General features: G+C 38.9%; 1 protein-coding gene across 1 annotated transcript in view; it reads left to right on the top strand.

The window, feature by feature from the left end:
• The window catches only part of CSMD1 (CUB and Sushi multiple domains 1), a 1,692,034-nt gene that overhangs the window by 204,391 nt on the left and 1,465,605 nt on the right, over positions 1-22,038 (top strand). The window contains exon 3 of the mRNA XM_077812120.1: positions 12,503-12,615. Coding sequence (XP_077668246.1) covers positions 12,503-12,615 — 113 coding nt within the window. The remainder of the gene's footprint in view (positions 1-12,502; positions 12,616-22,038) is intronic.

Here is a 22,038-nt window from a genome sequence, read left to right as displayed (position 1 = left end):
ATTACGATAACTCTTTTGGATAGCTATCACTTCTGCAAGGCATATAAGTGAATTGCATATGTTAAATGCTGATCCACCATTCACTGTTTTTCATAAATCTAAGTAATTCTTCATACACACCCAGGGTTTTTACCAAAGGTAGTTTCAGACTCTCTTATAAACGGTCTACAATTGTATTGATCTTCTTTCCCAAGCCTCACGTACAGAATGGGGAAGCTACATTACATACACTGGATGTTAGAAGAGTTTTAGCTTTTTTATTTAGACAGCTAAACTTGGGATCTGACAGTCACACTGGATTCTCTCCTCGAGCATCATCCCTGCAGATCAAATAGGACCTCTCAAATAGGATCAAATGGGTGCTCTCTGTGCAACAGCAATGGACATAGTTCAAATTATGCCTTTTGTGAGAACTAGGCAAATCTCTGTCAATCAGTGTGCTTCTACAGGTTGGAACTTAGTAAGAAGTGTGACTTTTTAAAAGTGCAGTAGAAGGCAGCTCATTCCCTCTTAGATTTGTTGGATCCATAGCACCAATGAAAGTGAAGACCAATAAATATACAATCTTGTCACAACAGTCATGGAGATATGATATACATAAGGAGCAGATACACTGAGTAAGAGGCTACTGTTTTTATATAGTCACTTTTCAGAGTAGAATAGCTCATTAATACTCTATTAATTTCACTGGCTTTGGTTAAAAATATAAATATTAATGTGTATATGTGTATGTATTAAAAATATCAGTGTTGTGCCTGAAATAGGGCTGACCCAACAATAACTTTCCTAACATTCTGTAATTATTGCTGCTGCTCAGTGCTGAAATTCACCAAACCCATTGGGGCATGCCAGGTGTACCATGACCTGGAGGCAAGCTCTGTAGGTGCTTCAGCAGCTAGCCCTTGTAAGTTCTAGCCTCGGAGGGTCCAATGTATCCTCAATCATCTTTTACTCACTGGTATTTACAATTATAAGCCTGAAGCTAATCCATCTCCTTACAAAATCATTTCCTCCATTATTTGCACACACACACTTGTTATAATAAAGTTGTTAATGAATAAATACAATCTGTGGGAAGAATTCTGTCCTCATTTACAGCAGTGTAAACCTGGAGCAATTCCACTGAAGTCATTAATTTTTTAGGATTTATAGCTGTGTAACTGAGACCAGAATTGGGCCAAAATTGATATTCAGAACTATGGTTGGAATAGACTTTACTAGCATGGAGAAAGAGAAATTATTACTAAATTGAAATCTCTGGGAAGAGAACAACTAAACATAACCATCATTAATCAATAGACTTTTATAGATACATTTCTGGTTCTGGGAACAAATTTTGTCTTTTCAGGTGAGTGCCTTGTGGAATAGAAATAGGTATTTGATTAATTTTATCTGAAAATACTGAATGAAAACAGATGTTCAAAACTGATAACTGGGGGAAAACAACAATTAATTAGCTGGCATTATTAACTAATTATTTTTCTTACAAGTAGTTAAGGGAAAACCAAAATAAAAAAAATGAGCTATTGATACTGATTATTCATGAGATCATCTCAGGGGATGTGACTCTTACTATTTTAGACATAGGAGTTCTTTTAATGCACTCACAATCAACAATTGAACCAGACTGAAATAATATGTTTATTTAAGTAATTAAATTAACAAGAGAAAATCAATACACAAATTAATCTATAATAATTGTGCACATGACTTAAGTATATAAAATGAAAGGTAAATAAATGAGTAATATAAGGTATTAATATTTACAACCAACTTCTAATCGACTATGAACTACTAAAACATAAGAAAATCACATCAAAATTGTGATAAAATAGGTATCATAAAGGGTAAACCTCGAAACCCCATAGGAATCAACAACCATGCTATTCAATCAATTACTCAAGACATTAAACATATCAAAGGATATTTGTCTCCTGTTGAAAGAGTCTAATGGTTAAGTATCATTGACAATTCAATAAACACACTAAGTAAAATACTATCAAATAGCCAAGGTCAATTGAATAAAGGGAAACAAGGCTACAGCACTGTAACTCAGTACCAAAAATGTCTTAAAGTAAAAAAAAAAATTAAAATAACTGTTAAGCTGAATATGGTAATATACTTGATGCTATACTGTACTATAATACCAACTTAAACTAGACTAATAAACAATCTTCTCAGATCTGTCTTAAGAAACTACAATTCTAGGACCAAGTATAGGTTTGAAAAAATACATTCAAGGTTGTGACAATTGCCGCTCAAGGTTAATCAGTGTTCAGAGACACATGCCTAGCTGGAAATCGTTACATTAACACACAACAAAAGTAGAGATGTAAGAATCACTCTGTGTGATTATTATACAACAGTGCAGAACAGCTAAGGTTAGCTCTGGTTTGGTGGAGTTAATGGGCTAAATTTTGGAAATGGTGAAAGATTCTAAGCAAGTAGTTTATAAGTTGATGTTTAAATTGATGCAAAGTGAACAGTTTAGAAAACAGGGGTTAGGTGTGAAGAGGTGCTTTTATCTTTCAGTTAATTTGTATTAAGAGAGAAAAAACTTTTTAGATACCAACAGTCAGAAATAAAACACACTGTGTGACCTGGTGCACCCAGGGTTGTGAAGCACCTCAATACCACCACTCCTTAGAGTGAGGAAGTTTTGTCTTTGCCTGCCAGGAGTCAGTTTCCTGATTCCACCAGCCACAAGCAACACAAGCACTCCCCTCTCAGCCTACATAGACTCAGCAGTCCCTTTGCAGATTAGTTGTAGATACACTCCAACTTGTGTTACCTAGGGAGGGGGTGGAATCTCCTTCCTTAGAAGTTTTTAAGGTCAGGCTTGACAAAGCCCTGGCTGGGATGATTTAATTGGGGACTGGTCCTGCTTTGAGCAGGGGGTTGGACTAGATGACCTCCTGAGATCCCTTCCAACCCGGATATTCTATGATTCTATGAACTCCTGAGTCCTTCAGGGGTTCCCCTGAAGTGCCCAGCCCCTGACCCACCAGCCACTCAAACAATTTCCAGATACTCTGCTCCTGGAGGAAAAGTATATCCCAGATACCAGTTATACTCTAGATCCCAGTTCTGCTTAGCACACAGCACTTAATTTGTTTATAACAAAAACAAGAATAATTTTGTTCAATAAAGCTTATAGATTTAGTGATGGCAAGTAGAAATACTGGAGAGTAAGAGTTATACATAAAATAAAAACATATTACACAATCTAGAGCCTAAACTTAATTAACAAGATGTCCTCTTGTCTAATAAGACACTATTTACCCAAAGTTCTTCTCAGAGTTTTTCAACCAAGATGGCTGAGACCCTCTGGTGGCCCACTGGCAGCTTGTCTAAGAGACCTAACATGACACTGTTTGGTGAACTACTGTGTAAATGCCAGATACAGGAGGTCCCTGTAACACTTATGCGCTCTTGTGCCCTTTGCCAATTGACATCAACAGGTCCTTGACAGTCTCTCTCTCTCTCTCACACACACACACGCACACACAAACACAGCATGAACACTAGCAAGACTGGTATGTAGAAAAGTAATTAGAGGAAAACAGTACTTTTAGGCTTGGGCTACACTAGTGTCTTATGTTGGAATAACTATGTTGCTTAGGGGTGCAGATTTTCCACACCCGTGAGCAACACAGTTACACCAACTGAATTCCTGGTGTAGAAAACCCTATGTTGACAGGAGACCTTCTCCTGTTGACATAGCACCACCTTTTCAGGAGGTAAAGTACCGACGCTGAGGGGAAAAGCTCTCTCATTGGCGTAGTTAGCGTCTTTCTTCACTAAGTGCTACAGCAGCACAACTGCGGCACTGTATGTGTAGATAAGCCTTTAGTAATTGGAATAAACAAGAGTAATCCTGTAGCAATATAATTTACCACACCCAAAATGGAAATGAGACACATTTAGAGTGTAAGGTATTAACATGTTACATAACTCTGTAGTTAGAAACATACCCCATGATTAAAATAAGTGTATCCTAATATTTACAGCACACACTTACAAAGACTGAAGTGCGATTTTGAAGTTAGCTTTTCTCACTCATATATATACTGGTACTATAATACTACAAGGGGCAGAGATCTAAGGATGCTTCTCTCACCAGCAGGCAATTCTCACTCCCACATGCAAAAACAGCACATCGGCAAGAGAAGTAAGCATATAAGACACAGGGCAGAGTAGAACAGTGATATAACCAAGCTGCTAGTTCTCAGTAACACTTAAAGTTAAGAATTAAATTTTGACAAGACAATAGAACAAAAGTTAACCATCAACCAGTGAATTCTCAAAAAGGCTAACACCATACAGTACAACTCCAGATGTTTTAGAAATATACAGCAAGAGAGTTATGAGCTCAAGGTTACTTTTTTAAGCAATGGCAAAATAGCTTTAGTAAGCTGGTGACAAATCAGCCTTAATATACAAACATGCAAATATTATTTCCGCTCAATTACATCTTTAGATGAAACACAGAAAACTCAATTTAGGCACAAGTATTTAGTTACAATGTATTAGTTTTAAATCCTGTAACTCAGTCCAGTTATCTTAAGGCTATGTTAAAGCTCTATTTCCCCCCATTTCTAGTATAATCTTTTTTGGTATTTACTTGGAATCCTTATATATCAGTATCTATGAAAGTCAAATTTATTAATTTGGAATTTTAATGTGAGGGTCCAGAACAATGGTCTGGATTTATGGAGCAACAATCTGAACTAGAAGGAAGTTCAAGATCCTGGAAAGGCAGTATTTCTGCTTTCCGGGCCAAATTCTGGCCTCCTTCAAAGCACAAAAAATCCCCATGGAATTTTAGCAGTAAATATTGACTTAAGTCTTCCTATGCTTTAGAGCAAAGTGGAATTTATCTTCCTTTTGTTGTCCAGGGAATCTCCTAATATGGTGAAGATTTCATCTTATATTTGAACTTCAGGAAAACTCTTTCTTTCCAAAGGCTGCTTATATTTGGGACTTTGGACCATTAGATTCCAAAACCCAGGTTCCTGTTTGTAATGGACTGTTAGTTAAAAAAACATTTCTCTTTGGGAACAAAGTCTCTGCACATTGCTAACATGAATAGGGGAGGGATCTTCTTGGCTCAGGATTGGGATACCTCAGTTTCAGAAACCTCAGGTGAATAGAATTGGATCTCTTAGTTGGAGAGAGAAAAATGAACTGGGATTTTGCAACACTTTTATGAGTTCTCTCTTGTAGGAGGGGGCTGGATTGATTCCAAAAAGGGAACAGTTTATGTTCTAGTATCTTCCTTTTGGGCAGTCCAAGATTTTTGGATGTATGTAGATCAGGCTGCAGAAAATAAATTTGTCAGCTGCACAAGTCAAAGTATCACGGCATGTTTCCTACCCATCCAGCTTTGTATCCTCATCTCAGAACTCCTTAATTTCTTCTTTAGCATTGTTAATTAAAACATACGCTAACAGAATTGTTTAAAAATCTTTTTTTTTTGCTCAACTGTTTGTTGCTATTTCTTCTTGAACCATTAACAATAGGATAAATGTTTTCTTATATTACAGTTTATTTCCAATTAGGTTGATGTATTAGCTCAGTATTATAGCTTCAGAGTAGGTGTTTAAGCACAAGGGAAGGTGGATGAGTAAATTAGTCTTTCTTGATTATTAGATTTGGTGAGATGTCAAGAGGGGACAATTAGCTATCTGTTCTCACAAATATATTTCTTCTCTGAATGAAATTGATAAAATTCCTGGTTACTGAGGAATCTATAGCTCAAGAAAGAGGAAAAAGGCAAGTAAACAGTGCCTATAACAGCTGAGGTTCATGAAAAGGTGATTATGCATTTAGCTTGGCTCGGTGTAGGTTCCGAGCTCTCTCTATATTCCCTTATACTATTACTTTATCGCTTCTAAGTGAAAGAATATCAAAATTGCATTTTCAGTGGCCTAATTTAATTCTTTAGAACCCACAGCCTAGGTTAGCCTACATTATGCAGAGAAAGATTTTTCAGTCTCTGGGAAATGGGTGGCCTCTTTGATACTGGGAACTATACCTTTTCAGTGGGGTACCTTCCCAGGCAGGAATTCTGGGGGAGACTGTTGCAAGAAACCCACATTCTGTAGCTATATTGGGGGGAGAAGCTCTCCCACCAACATCATGCTGTGCACACGACCACTTATGTTAATGTAACTTATGTTGCTCAGGGGAGTGTGTTTTTTTTTCACGGCCCTGAGTCACATACATTTTGCCGACATAAGTGGTAGTATAGGTATGGCCTTAGTAAGAAGAGTTTCTGTTCTGGTGGAGCTTTTAGATGCTTCTTTCTTCTACTCAGGTTATCTTCTTTCATTTCTATTTACTGCTGGTACCATGAGGTGTTCAGAAATCTCTCTGCACCCAAGAGGCTTGAAAGAGATTCTCTTTACTCAGTGATGCTGTTCCAAGTGTCTCTTTGTATCAAAGTATGGAAGATAACTGGAGGAGATTAAGCAGAGCTTCACTCTGTATCTGCAAGTAATGAATGCCAGTGAAAAGAGAAAACAATTGGAAGGTAGCCTTATATTTCTGGTAATAATGGGTTCTGATTCACTTGATGTGTTTGACAGTTTTCAGTTAACTCAAGCAGAAGAGGCTAATTATGAAACTATTACAGAAACTTCGGGAGTACTGCACTCCATGGAAAAAATGAAACATATGAGAGAAGATTTCAACCTGAGGGTACAAAAATAAAGTGAAGCCTTAGTCTAGGTTTGTTGTGGTATATAAAAAATGAAATTAAAATGGTAAACTATCAGTTTAAATGCTCATCGTTTTCCTTGTCTGGCTTGCAGGCTAGGGGGCTCTCTATGGAAGCGTGTGATCAGAGAGTCAATCTGCAGAAATCTAGAATAAAGTGTGGTAAATTGTGCGTCTCTGTTTTATGGAGTACTCTGCTTTCTATGTCTTTATTTTTTTGGTTCCTGTGTGCTATCAATTTAAATTTTAAGAAATAAAGTAGTGTTACTTCTCAAGAGTATTTCATGTTTTTATTGAACTTCTCTGTGTGTACGGTATGAACATAACATTTGTAACTGGCTCTTCAACCTTAGGTTAGTCTTGCAAATCCAAGTCCCTAATAAGAGACCAGATTGTGACCAGAATCTGGAACAAAGCACTCAGATACTACTAGGGGACCCATAATTAACCCCTGACAAGGCAGTTAGAATTTGCTACACTACGGAAGTCACCAAGAATGAAGCTTATGGCACATGGACAGTGCTCTGATATTGTAGATATGATTGAGAATCCAAAACACCGCAAGAAAAAGGATATGAGGCAGAGAGGCATGTGGAGCTCAAAGTCAAGCAAGAACAGTGCACAGAGCTGTACACACTAACAACCAGGACAATGCCTGGCATATATAGGAAAAGAAACAAGAAATGCAATGGATTATATCACTTTGCAAGCATCAGTATTAACCGTGTGGACAAAGAGGATGACGACAGCACCACAAGCTCAAATGAGTTTTTCATAGGAGAAAAATAGACACTGCAGCAGGAGAAAATGAATGGATTGTCAACCTGAAACCAATATGACTTGGGGTCCTGGGAGCTGCCACACTTAATGAACATGACACAGTGTTCATCACTTATATAATTTAGTAGTTGCAAACAGAAGTGGTGTCACGTCAGGTTGCCCCATGGTCATATTATGTTGTCCCCCCAGATGGACAAATAGTGATGAGGGTTAGGCAACACACATTCTCCAACTTCCAGAGGGGAGGAAGATAAGGGACAGTGAACTGGCTGTTTTAACTAAGAAGGTCTCAGTTAAGCAACTGCCAAAACTGGGTAAGATAATCAAGCCCAAGGTCATAACAGTACCAGAACAAACAGACTCACTTCCTCCTGAAAAAAAGTAGTGCTGATATGTCAAGGGAGACCTCGTAGTCTAAGTGACAGTGCAAAACACTTGAGCGTTTAATTGAACATTGATAGTAAGTTTAGTTGCTAGCCTGGTTATAAGTATTTGGAACTGTGTGTTACATAAAATGTTCGTTGTTGACTGTTACATTTTGGCTGGGAAAGGAACAAATTATATTGGGCACTGTAGGTTTAAATGATTTAGCTTCTCAGACAGGAAGAGTGGGGAGGGGACACTGCAGAAACTCATATTCTGTTATGAAGAGGCATGTGGAGTTATGTCACTGAATAAAGAAGATTGCCTTCAAGCATGGTGGGTTTAGACTGATCACTGAACACCACAGTCACCTAGCTGGTAGACAAGATTAAGGTTTGGGCCTTAATCCAGTCTTATGCCCATGTGACTCCAATTATTTCAGCTCTGCTAAACTGGAGGAACACAATGGAGAACCAGGCATGTTGTTCCTGGTTCTCTTCTCACTTATATTGGTGCAATTCCAGAGTAACTCCACTGAAGACAGTGAAAGTTTTCAACTGGCGTGAAATGAAAATCAGGCCCATTATTTTTATATTTGATTACTATATTGTAGTTTGCATAATTTACGTATTTAGTGTTGTTACTTTTTGTATTAACCATGTTGTACAAAAAGAACAGATTTTACTGAAGCACTCTTTTCAGACTGAATTATTAAATAACATGGAGGTTACCTGCTGAATGTGATAAAGTAACACAATAGGAACACTTAATTCTGCAGTGAAGACATAGCTTAATTCGAGTTATCTGCCTTCAGGTTAACTACTCTTGAATTAGCCTAGCTCAAGTGAGAGCAACCACACTGAAATAACTCTTGAACAGGACATAGTGATTGTGGGAGCCTCTGATTTGTGCTAAATTTGAGATGTAGTCAATACCCCCAGCCAGTCTGAGTAAAAAACCACCACACTCAGGTAAAGGACTTTTGTGTGTGGTTGAGACTAAAGTCAGGGGCAACATATGACTTAAGAGCAAATTAACTTTCCAGTGAGGACAAGTGTTTAGTCATGTCTCTGTCAAGTGTGAAATCTGAATATTTTTACTGGGTTTAGAAAAAATAAAAGGCTAATTTGATTTTACATAATTTGACTTGTTTGATGTAATAGCACAGAGCCATTAGGAAGAGCATCAGGAAGAGCATATCAAGTGGGGTCCTGCAGGGTTCAGTTCTGGGTCCAGTGCTAGTCAATATCTTCATCAATGATTTAGAAAATGGCATAGAGAGTACACTCATAAAGTTTGTCAATGATACCAAGCTGGGAGGGGTTGCAAGTGCTTTGGAGGATAGTATTAAAATTCAAAATGATCTGGACAAACTGGAGACATAGTCTGAAATAAATAAGATGAAATTCAATAAGGAGAAATTAAAAGTACTTCCCTTAGGAAGGAACAAACAGTTGTACACATACAAAATGGGAAATGATGCCTCGGAAGGAGTACTGCAGAAAGGGATCTGGGGCTCACAGTGGATCACTCTTGAAGGAAAAAAAAAGCAAACATCATTCTGGGATGTATTAGTAGGAGTATTGTAAGCAAGACACAAGAAATAATTCTTCCCCTCTCCTCTTCCCTGATTAGGCCTCAGCTGGAGAATTGTGTCCAGTTCTGGGTGCCACATTTCAGGAAATATGTAGACAAATTGGAGAAAGTCCAGAGAAGAGCAACAAAAATAATTAAAGGTCTAGAAAACATGACCTTTGAGGGAAGATTGAAAAAAAAAAAGGGCTTGTTTAGTATGGAGAAGAGAAGACCGAGGGGGGGCATGATAACAGGTTTCAAGTACATAAAAGATTATTACAAGGAGGAGGGAGAAAAATTGTTCTTGTTAACCTCTGAGGATAGGACAAGAAGCAACAGGCTTAAATGCAGCAATGCGCTTTAGGTCGGACATTAGGAAAAACTTCCAAACTTTCAGGGTGGTTAAGCACTGGAATAAATTGCCTAAGGAGGTTCTGAAATCTCCATCATTGCAGATTTTTAAGAGCAAGTTAGACAAATACCTGTCAGGGATGGTCTAGATAATACTTAGTTCTGACTTGAGTGCAGGGGACTGGACTAGAAGACCTCTTGAGGTCCCTTCCAGTCTTATGATTCTGTGATTCTATGGTTATTCATAGGGAAAATGATGTTGTAGGAAACTTCTCCTAAGGCCCATTCCTGCAACTTATTTCTTTGAAGTCAGAGAGACTTCACATAATTTTAGGGTGTCCTTGAGTGGAATTTATTGCAGGATGGGACCCTTATTGTGGATGACTGTTCCTTTCTCTTTGTAGGTGAACTGGACAATTTGATATGACCCACTTCATTGTGAGTGCCTCCAAATTTAATAAAAAATCAAAACCCATTCTTTCTCTCTTCCCCCTCCCATGCCACATCCACCCCTGAAGTAGTAGCTGAGACGGTAGCAAACAATCCTCATGCCCAGATTTGTTAAATGGGAAAAAAGTATAAAACTCTTGTCTTTTAAACTTAGGTTAAATTCAGGACTTGTGTGCCATTTCTGTACACGTTACACCACTTACTGCTGTATGCTGATGGACAAGTCAGTCAGGTATATTCTGCCTCTGATTTTTTTCCCTGTACCTGAATTGTTCCCCTCACATCATCTAGCCTTACAATAGCACTAATTTTGAATAATCGAGACTTTGCATTTTACTTTTTTAAGATTTCCTTCATCAATGGCTGTTAGCCAGGTTGGGCAGGGATGGTGTCCCTATCCTGTGTTCGCCAGAAGCTGGGATGGGTGACAGACGATGGATCACTTGATGATTACCTGTTCTGTTCATTCTCTCTGGGGCACCTGGCATTGGCCACTGTCAGAAGACAGGATACTGGGCTAGATGAACCTTTGGTCTGACCCAATATGGCTGTTCTTATGTTCCTAACCTGTCATGAAGTGAATATGACAGTGAAATATGTTCCTTTGTGTTTTAGAATATAGAAAGGATGGTAAAACACAGTTTTAGTCATTTTTTCATCCTTTATTTGGTCCTTATCAATATCAAAATATTGGTATTAGCGAGCAGCCCTTAGTTCTCAAAATGAATGTAAAGAGTTGTAACTTGGTAGCAAGCTTAAGTTAAATATTGATACTTATAACAAGGTGTGAAGGCTAATTAGACAAGAGACACAAGTCATAAAATGGCTGTTCTAGTAATTTTCTACCAAGCTGACTTCTGTAGGTGAAGCAAGTAAACAGCCAAGAATACAAATTTACATAATTTTGTTGGTATTATTTAGCATATGTACTAAGAGGAAAGAATACTTTAGAATATTTATACAAAATGTGTCTTATAACATGACAAAAATTTGCAATACCTCTAGAGCAAGGGTCCCAAACTTGGTTCGCGGCTTGTTCAGGGTAAGCCCCTGGTGGGCCGCGAGACACTTCGTTTACCTGAGCGTCCACAGGTACGGCCACTCGCAGCTCCCAATGGCGGCGGTTCACCATTCCCGGCCACTGGGAGCTGCGGGAAGTGGTGGCCTGGCCCACGCCACTTCCTGCAGCTCCTATTGCCCGGGAACGGCGAACCGCAGCCACTGGGAACTGCGAGCGGCCGTACCTGCGGACACTCAGGTAAGAACTGGAGAACTGGAGGGGCAGTCAGTAGGCTAGGAATGGGCTGCTGGGCAACCGGACTGTGCTGTTACCTGGCAGGTACTGCAAGCTCAGTGCCCAGCTGAGCAGAAGCTTTGATTTCCACTCACTCAGCCTGCACTAGTGAGTTCCCACTCACTTACCAGACTAAAACTCCAGCCTCTTCCAAGAAAGTAGAAGGGCAAGAGGAGTCCTACAACCTTAATGTGTGGAGAGAAGAAAAGGGAAGAATCCCTGGCTCCCCACTTACTATCCCTCCGTTTCTATTAGACTGCAAAAAAGAGAAAGAGAGAGAAATGACTGCCTGCTATTGTGGGCTCTCTGGGAGGCAGATAATAGATTTTTCTCTTCTTTTGATTGAGAGTTGGATAAGAAGGAACTCCCAGACTATTTAAATACTATGTTAATTTGCAGTTCTTCTGCTCACCAGCCTAGGCCTGAAAAATGGATTCTCAGCAGCTCTCCTCCCTCAGACTAGGCCCTTTTCCCCAACCACAGTTAGATTACAATAGCTAGAACGAGTGCCCTGAGGTGACACATGGGTATAGGATGGACATTAATGGGGTGAGTGAGTTGGGAATCTAAGGCACATGCTTGTGTGGCATGGAGGTCAGATATAGTTTGGGAAAGAAACAAAGTGCATTAGAAGATGAGTGAATGTGGGAGGGAGGAAAAGAATGAAATATAGTAACTTCTGTTCTTTAAAAATACTGTACTTAGATTCTTGCGGTATTCCTGGTCATATGAGAATCTAGAAGTTGGCCATGCTTAATACTATGTGTTAGTATTTGCAAGGAGTCTTTAGGATACTACAGCAATAGTATCAACATAAAATGTTGGCATTCCAAATTTATGGCTATATCATCAGAGTGGTATTATACACAGAAACATCATGAGGGATTCCAAGTTTTTATTAATTTTAAAACTACTGCTTATATTGATTTTTATTATTTATAACATTTGTGGGGGTTTTTATTTGTGCAGGTTGTCTGGATTTCAGCTGCCATCGTCTATTGTGAGCACTGGATCTATCCTCACACTTTGTTTCACCACAGACTTTGCTGTGAGTGCTCAAGGTTTCAAAGCTATCTATGAAGGTAAGATCTGCCTGTTTTTATCCATGGAAGTTACTTGGAGAGTTATTGCAGGACCTCATTTTGCTTGAAATGGGTTTGTTTTGAACTGTTGGTTGGACCTCAGGGTACTCTGTTGAGACCTTGAATCCAAAACTACAAATATACTATGACTTTTCTGAATCCCAGCATGTCATTCATAGATGTAGTCTTTATTTTGAAATTGTGCATACAATCAATGGTGAAACTGAGTGCTTGAATCCATACCTGTTTGAAATTATGGTTCCAAAAATGGGTCCTGAATTATATTAATTTTAAAAATTTGATTTTTTTGTCTTCAACAATTACTTCTGAAAACTTTTTTAAATGCTGGAACTGGGATATAAAAACGTGGTTTGGATACTAATTTGATCTTGAAAATTAGTATGAGATACTTTGCTTATGGATAAAATGCTCACATTTAGAAACTGAATGGCTTTGATATTTGAAAATAATGAGACAAATAACAAAGGAGTCAGTGTGAAAGATGATAAACAAGTTTGAGAATTCTGCATTTGTAGACAAGGTAAGGCCAAGGACTTCATGTCTGACATTATCTACTATGTACTTAAGTTTTAGGCTCTTAAAGCAGGAGCAGTAGTATTGAGATAATAGCTTTGAATCTTACAGGAAGGATAATACTCCTCTTTTGACTTCTTCATCCTACATTTTGAAGTTGTTATCAGATTCAGTGGTATACAGTAAATCACTTATAATTCTGAGTTGAATTATTAATTTTTAGTGTAAATACTTCCTTTGTTTTTATAACTGGGAGATGATAATCTCTACATAGTTAAAGTTGTGACAAGCTTGGTTTTGAACCCCTTTCTCCCAATCCAATTTTGCAAATATGGAATCAGTCTTCCTGCAATTTCATAAGTTTAGACTTCTGACAGAGGAATTTATTTCAGAAATATTTGGGACAATAAGTTATTTATCAGCTACTACAGTATGAAAAGTCTGATTTTTCACCTTTGCTGTGTGTGAAATGTATCTCAGAAATGGCTTGGCCTTAGGAATTTGGCCTTGGTCTATTCTTTCCAAGTGTGGTGGGATAATTTTAGTTATTCACAATGGATAGCTTTTTGGTTTTGTTTTTTCAAATGTGCCAAAGTCCTGTTGATTTAGGTTTATAAGTTACTTAGACAAAAGTTTGATAACCCTGGAGCATTTATTCTGTGCATTTATTGTGGACTTCATTATATTATCCATTGACTAATAATATTTCACTCTCTCTTCTAGACTAGTACATACCTTTCCCATATTAATTAGACACCTTGTGGCATTAATTCTGGGTGGGATATTCAAAAGTGTTATCTAAGGTTTTGTTGCTGTGACAGTGTACTATCTGAGTAATAGCTTGAAGTCTTCAGATTTGTTTATATAGGAACCAGATGTCCAGCTGTGGTTGCTCTACTGATAGCTGGGGGATACCAGAATGAATTTAATTTGGTGTTTGTGTGCTATGAGCTGAATGAGAGGCCTAGTCTACACTAAATTTCTTTTAGCTAAAATTAATCACTGGTGCACTTCTGTTGGTAGCAATGCTTGGGGCAGTAGTGAATATAAGGTACTATCAATCATCAGCACTTTAATCACCATTTACTTGGGCTATCTCTAAGATGGATTAGATGACCCAGCTACTTTTCTACACTAGCATTAACCCCCATGGCTCTCACTAGTAGAGCTGCACCAATATTAATCATAGTAATAAATTTTAGCGGGAAAAAGACTAGATACAGCCTTATGGCCCATGTAGACAAGTCCTTATGGCCCATATCAGGAGCTTTTCTAGGGGACTCAAATAGAAACCTCAAAAATAGGAGCTATGCTATGGTTGCCTCAGCTGCAAGTAGATCTTTGAATACCTTCCCTTCCGGCAGCTGCACATGAGACCCGATCCCATCCTTGCATGAAAACTGTGCTCTCTGCTTTTCTGGTTGAGACATAACAGACTATTCAAAGGAACTTCTCTTGATTGTCTGCAAGGAAAAGATAGACAGAGCCATAGCCTGTAATATAATGACACTACTTGCTGGCCTATTTTCTTTTAAAACCCCGGTAGGAAGGGATGTAATCAACACTGACATAGATGGTGCCGCTCCCTGGTTAAACAAAATTATAATCTTTTAAATGTATTGCTGTAAAAAATGGCATTGTTCATCCGGTCTACACTACGGCTTAAGTCAATCTAATTTACATCACTCAGGGGTGTGAAAAAGCTCCCTCTCTCCCCAAGCAATGCAAGTTTCGCGCTGTCCACACCGGCACTACGTCCGCAGGAGAGTGCCTCCCGCCAACACAGCTTCCACTTCTCACTGAGGTGGAGTAAATATGCCAGTAGGAGAGCACTCTCCAGTTAGCACAGTGCGTCTTCACCAGGCACGCCACAGCAGCACAGCCGCCTGGGTGCAGCTGCACTGATGTAGTGCTGTAGTGTAGACTTGCCCTCAGACAAAGTGATGACTGCCACTCTCCAGTGTAAAAAGGTGCAAAGTGTGTAAGTCACAAGAAAGGAGGAGTTTTGTGGATTTCTCTGGGAGGTCTGACCGTTGCTGATTCAGACTAGACAGATTGATGCACTTGGCATTTGTGCTCCTGAGAGTGGCAACACGGACTTCTTCCCAGCATATTTAGGGCACTCCTGTATACACCATACACTGGGAGTAAGTTCTTCCTTATTAATTGAATATTGGTCAGTCAGGAACAACATTCAAAGGGAAAAATTCATCCATAGAGAATAGATGTGTCCTGAATAATACAAAGGTAACACAAAGGACTTTAAAGCCACAAAAACTGGGCTTTTCATCACCCTATTCACAGGCATGCCAGGGGAGTTATTCCAGATTAATGCTGTTGAACTCTCCCTTGTTTCATGGCTGCAGATGAAGAGAAAGGTTCTGAAGAAGTCAAATATCAGGAACAGCGAAGTAGAAGGGTAGAAGAATTTATTTTCATAAACTTTCCACATTCTGGGAAGTTGCACAGTGTGCAATTGCAAAGCTAGCATTTTCCCCCACTTTCTTCTGAATAAGAAATTTAATCTGAATTAGCCCCTAATTGTTACACTCATACAATTAAAAATCAAATCAATTTACAATAGATTAAGCTATAATTCCTTAAATAATAAAATTATCTTTAAAGAAAGATTTTAAAATATTATCATGTGGAATATCTAACGTATTTTGGTAACACTGGTTCAGATCTCATGTCAGTTTTGCATTACCATAGCTTCATTTAGCTAGATTCTCTGCTACACTAGTATCCACTTTGCACAACACAGGGGATGCTGTCAGGGAGCAGGTTACTTTCTTCTTAATTCTCTGTCTGGGTGCTGCCCTACCTGTGCCAGATGGCAGTGGTCCCCATGGGATCATCCATGAGGTAACAGTAGCTGAGTGCAGCCTACTCCAGCCATGCTTCCTTCTCACCTCTCTCCTCCTTTGCACCCTTCACACTCCTGTGCAAGGAGGGGGACACACGAGTCATCTATACTTACCCTATGCCAACTGAAGACTTTGCACACTGGCAGAATCCTCAGGGGAAAGAGAATCCCAGTTTCTGTCCCCTGCTCGGCCACAAGGTCCAGATTCCTGGCTATTGATTTTAGTGTCTTTACTCATGATTTACACTAGTGAGTATAGGAAGTGAAATGATAATCAGGCCTACTGAATGCTGTAGGTTGCTATGAATATGTTATTGATGTTATTAGTATTAAATAGCAGTGTTCATAGTCCAAGTTTTCATATTCATATTTATGTGATTTACCTGCTGCCACTTAGACTCCTCATGAACATGAAATGTTGCGTCTCATGAGTCTAACCCACTGAGCAAAATTTGTACTTAAAATAAATCTGACTTTCCTGCAGTAAGCTAGCAAAAGTCATCTAGGACTGTGAACAAAGAGATCAGAGTGGTCATGTAGCCAGAATTCAGTTGTTTTTCTCTGCTAAGAACGAAACATGCTTCATCTCACCAGATTGCAAAGTTACATAGTCATTTAAAACTAGATTATCTGACACCAGAATTCTTTTTCTATATATTTTTGAATATCAGTAACTACGGTAATCTTTCAAGATCTCGCATTGAGCACTTGCGCACTCTAATCCGTTGCAGACAGTATCATGGACTAGTTGCTATTTGCCGGAATTATTGTTGAAGTAGTGGAATTTCACATCAGGTGAATCGATATATATATGCAAAGGTCTGTGAAATTTCACAAATAGTAATTTGCAGAATTTCTTTGTAAATTATTTAAGCAAAACTATAAAAACCCCCCCCCATGAATTGTACATATGTTGGCTGGCATTTTACCATTTACACTACTGGATCTTAAGGTCATAAATTGAATCTAAGACCTTACCTCAAATCTAGGAAATGGAATTTTCAGTGGGGAAGTTTCTATCTAGCATTATTCCTACTGATTGTTATTTTGTATATAGAGAGAGGTGGCAGTGTTCTGTAATACATAGGGTAATGTAATACATGGGAATCAAGTGACCAAAGTTATATTCCCAGCCCTGCTAGTGAATTGCTGTATGACTTTGAACAAGTCATTTAACCTCTTTCACTAAATTTCCTTTCATTAAAGTGGGGACAAGAATTCTTACCCACGCTTTGCAAAGCAGTTTGAGAACTACAGGTAGAAGTGCAAAAAATGCTATTCTTATTATAAAATAGTTTGTTTTTCATACTGATATCATTTTATAATAAAATATTATTCAAAAGGAAAAAAAGCTGAAACATGTTAACACTGCCCCATACATAGAGTACAACTTCAGAAAATTGAAAAGAATTTAATGGTGTTCACATTTTAAATGATACCCCGGAACAATACATAGATTAATACTTAATTCTGTAATGCCCCCTGTAGCGGGATAGTCTAATAACCAACCATCCTAGTAGTTAGGCAGTGGCTTTACAGTTTCTGCCAATCTAGTCATCCTGGAGGAAGACTCAGCCAAGTTGTATATGGTGGATCTTAATCCCTCCTGAATGCTTAATACTGGGATTTGTGCTGCTACAGAGGAGCAGGGAGGCAAGGTAGGGGACCTGGGCCCCACTCTCTCCACAAGATCCCATCCCAGGGCCCTTATGGGGTTTTTCAAAGTATCTGGACCAGTTATCAATCTTCTCCTGGGTCATTTCCTACCAGACTGGAGCTCCAATGTTTGGTGTGTGGTCGCTCCTTTAGAAGACACCCTAACAGTCCATCAGGAATGTCTACATTGCAAAAGAAAGTCTGTGGCACTGACTCTCAGAGCCCAAGTGAGCTGACCCAGGTCAGCCATGGCCATGCTACTAGTTTTTTATTGCAGTGTAGACATACTCTTAATGTCCTGTTCAAAGCAGTCTCTGTTCAGGCTTTCAGGTCCCCAAGGAGGCAAGGGGGGAATAGAGATCCCCACTGCTAGAGGAGCTTTAACAAGTTCTACCCACTCCTATCACAGCTTCTAGTGTCAGCCTTGCTTCCTGGTGCATCCTGCAACTCTTTCCCCAGTTTCCCTGGCCTACCAGTGTCCTTTTAAAATATTCCTCCACCATGAGCATGTCCTATACTTGTTGAGGGGTGAAGCCTCTCTAGACCAGTATTGCTTTATTTCCTAAGGCCGAGGTTCAGAATGGGGTCTGTAACCCCATCACGCTTTCCAGTGACATGGCACACCATCAGTCTACTAATCTGAGAATTCCCTCCCATGCATTTGATAAGAATACCCAATGGATGTTCAGTACACAAAATGCACCAAGAAAGAAAAAAAATTAATTTCAGGTTCTCTGCTCCTTATCATTTGTAAGATGAAATGACCATGTTACTTTATCTTACATTATGCTACACTGTTTTCTGCCACTAAGCAGCAAACATCAGAAGCTTAAAATTAGCTAGGCATTTTTAACCTACCTCAGTTGAGATTCCAAATGTATTTTGGCATGTAGAAATGGTAAGTGCTTAAAAACAAAACAAAACAAAAAACTGCACAACAAAAAGCCAGGAATGCTCATAACATCTCTTGACCGCCACCTTGCCACAGTGTATTTTCTTTGACGTCGTGAGAGCTTGTGTAAACCCTGTCCCTCTTTCCATTCCCCCTGAGCGCACACTTGTTTTGAGCTCTCACAGTTTTCTGTTCATGTGAAGCATTAACATTTTATAAAAGAGGCCACCTTATTTCCTTGTATTTACTTTCCCTGGAGCTTCTTAAAAAAAAATCCTTTCAGCATCAACAGCAGTACATGGTGGTCCATTTTCAAGGTAATGTCTTTGAAGAATTATCTATCTTCATCTGTTACCCCCACTTTCCCACTGCTGAGTCCCTATATTTCATTTGTTTGTTTTTTCTTTTTTTATATGGTTCAATACTCCAGTCTCGCTAGGGACTGTGAAGGGACAGAATTGTTCCTTATATTTACTCAGTGGGCCCACACAAGCATCAAACAAGATTTGTTTCCTTTGGACTGTATGGTTTTTTGGTTTTTTTTTTTTTTTTTTTTTTTGGGACTTCACATGAACCCACCGAGAGGAGACCAGAAGCTTGAATGCCAGTGCGACTGTCATGGTTTGCCATTACATTCATTGGTAGGCCTACTAGGTCTGCAAGTTGTGAGCCTAACTGTGGGAAAGCAAATAACTGATGTGCTTGTCATAGGACAAAGCAGGTCGAGTTGTGTATACTCAAAATGTTGAACCAAGTTTAACTGTTTAGTGTTGTACAGGAACAGGGTCATGTTAGCATCTTTGACTTACTGGGCCCATTTATTCCCTCAAAATTAACACAATAGATAGACTGTACGTTTGACCACTCTTTCCTGTGGACACCCTTTCCAAGTGACACAGCTACATCTGCACCTCTCTCAAGAGTAGAACCTCACAGTTCATGCTTTTGTTGATTGGATCGCCTGGTGACAGCACCCACGTTTAGCAAGCATATCACCTTCAGCTGACACACTGGATTTAGCCCCTGGTAGGGAATCCTCTCTGGGAACTCTTACACAAAATTAAATGCAGGTACAGAAAAAAGCTCATCTAAAACAGAAAATTTATCCATAAGAATATCACAAGCAGAAAGAACAGGTTTAAAATAACAAAAGCTTAAACACATACTGTCTTACCTAAATTTCGCCTTTTTTGCCTGTTTAAGGAGGTTCCATTTAACCCAGGTTCCCCTCTGCAACTGCTGCCTCTCAGAGTCTCTGTCTACCCTGTCAATCTCTCTCTGCCCTTAAGTCACAGGGAGTCTTTGTATCCATTCCAAAGTCTCTTTGCTCAGAGTTCCCATCCAAAGATCTCCAGGGGTTTTGAGCATGGCAACTGAACCTGACCCGACTGGGTTGTGCATTTCTCTAAAGGGTGTTAGAGGTAATCTTTCCACATTACACTTCTAGTATTGTCCATATGAGCATCAAACAACTGACTCTGGTCTACATTCAATCCTTGCAGGATTTGTCTCTTATTACCTTTTAGGCAGCAATACCTTAACCACCAAACTTTAGACAGATAATTCCCATATTCTTCAGTGAATCTCCAGCAGACAGTATAATGTGCCTCTAGTCTTCCCCTTTCAAAGGGGAAACTCTGCCTTTTTTAGGTTTCTTCTTATGTGTGAGTAGAATCAAAATCAATGCCAACACTGTTGTAAAAAAAAGTACAGGTATTTTAATAAATATTGTCTGGAGCTGCATACATTAGCTTAGACTTTGTCATTGATTGTTAGTGTATTTGACAATAGCATCTAGTGGCAATGGACCGGATCAGTTGCTCTTCTGTGTTTCATTAAATATTTGTCTCATGTACTATTCTGATAGTGTATTTGATGTTCTTTTCAAACTGGGTTCTTCATTAAATCTTTAAACCATGAATATATTTTTGAGTTTTTCTTTTTAATGAATGTAAAACTTGAAATAAGATCCTTTTAGGCTGAACTTTATAGATGTATTGCTTTTTGGTACAGAAATAATTGCTTTCTTGAAATGAGTTTGGATAAAATTGTCCCTTGTTAACAAACTTTATTAATATGCAAAGTTACAGAACAGCCTTATGTAAAAAAATAGTTTGTCCTCTTTTTAGTGAACTTTCTTTATTTTTTTTAAAAAAACAAGATGTGCTCCTGTCCTATTTAGAATGAGATGGGAGGTGAGAAGGAGGCATGGCTGGAGTAGGCTGCACTCAGCTACTGTTATCTCATGGATGATCCCATGGGGACCACTGCCATCTGACACAGGTACGGCAGCACCCTGATAGAGAATTAAGAAGAAGTAACCTGCTCCCTGACAGCATCCCGTGTGATGTGCAAAGTGGAAACTAGTGTAGCAGAGAATCTAGCCAAATGGAGCTACAGTAATGCAAAACTGACATGAACCAGTGTTACCAAAATACACTAGATCTTCCACATGATAATATCTTAAAAGCTTACTTTAAAGATAGTTTTATTATTTAAGGAATTATAGCTTAATCTATTGTAAATTGATTTGATTTTTTAATTGTATGAGTGTAACAATTAGGGGCTAATTCAGATTAAATTTCTTATTTAGAAGAAAGTGGCATTTTGGTGGCCACAGTATAATGTTGTGTGTCATCAAGCAAGATGAAAAGATTTGGGATTAGGAGAACTGTGGCAGTGATGTTTCTTTGTTCTACAATGCCATCTGTTAGCTAATCAGGTGCAGTAATGCTTTAGGCTCCAAGAGAGCTCACTTCAGCCCTGACACCCAGAGCAAAGTTTTGTTGGAATGAAACTTGTACAGAATAGTAGAGGCCTTAGTAAAATGCAAATTGAATCCTTCGTGAAAGTACAGATGCTCTGTGACCCCCCATATTCTCCCTCTTTGTTCTCTAAATTTTATGACCAGGTTTAATTGTCCCTTGCTGGAAAGACCTCAGTTTATAGGGAACTCAGTTTGGAGGTCAGAGCAAGAAAAAGTCTTTGTGTGGATTTGAGAGGATATAATACTAGAGGAAGAAGATGGAAAACAAAAATGCAGTGTAGAAATTTATTAACTTGTACAGCTCCTATAATGACTGTAATTAAGAATTTTTTAAGTTACCATTAAAATGTGCAACAGCGCCCATCAAAACTGACTCAGACACCCCACAGCTATTCCACCCCCCATGGAAAATTTGCCTGTGTTGAAATATCAATTCAAAATAAACTGACATTCAGTCTAGTGCTGATTTGGGCGGGGACTAGGAAGCCTTCCAGAGTTACCTGAAGCTTGTCAAACTAGGGCTTAGGGACTAGGATAGGCAGTTCAGGAAAACAAGTTCCAAAGACAGGACCTTCTTGACAAAGTTCTCTATCCCCAGTCAGTCCAGGGAAACAGATATACCCTCACAGAACTCATCAGTTGTGATGGAGCACATAAAAGTAGAATTCTTCTCCCTAAATCAGAAGAATATAAAATACAACATGAGAC

Source organism: Eretmochelys imbricata, chromosome 3 (genome assembly GCF_965152235.1).
Source record: "Eretmochelys imbricata isolate rEreImb1 chromosome 3, rEreImb1.hap1, whole genome shotgun sequence".
In the NCBI taxonomy this organism is placed as follows: Eukaryota; Metazoa; Chordata; order Testudines; family Cheloniidae; genus Eretmochelys; species Eretmochelys imbricata.
This window is presented reverse-complemented; position numbering and strand designations above follow the sequence as displayed.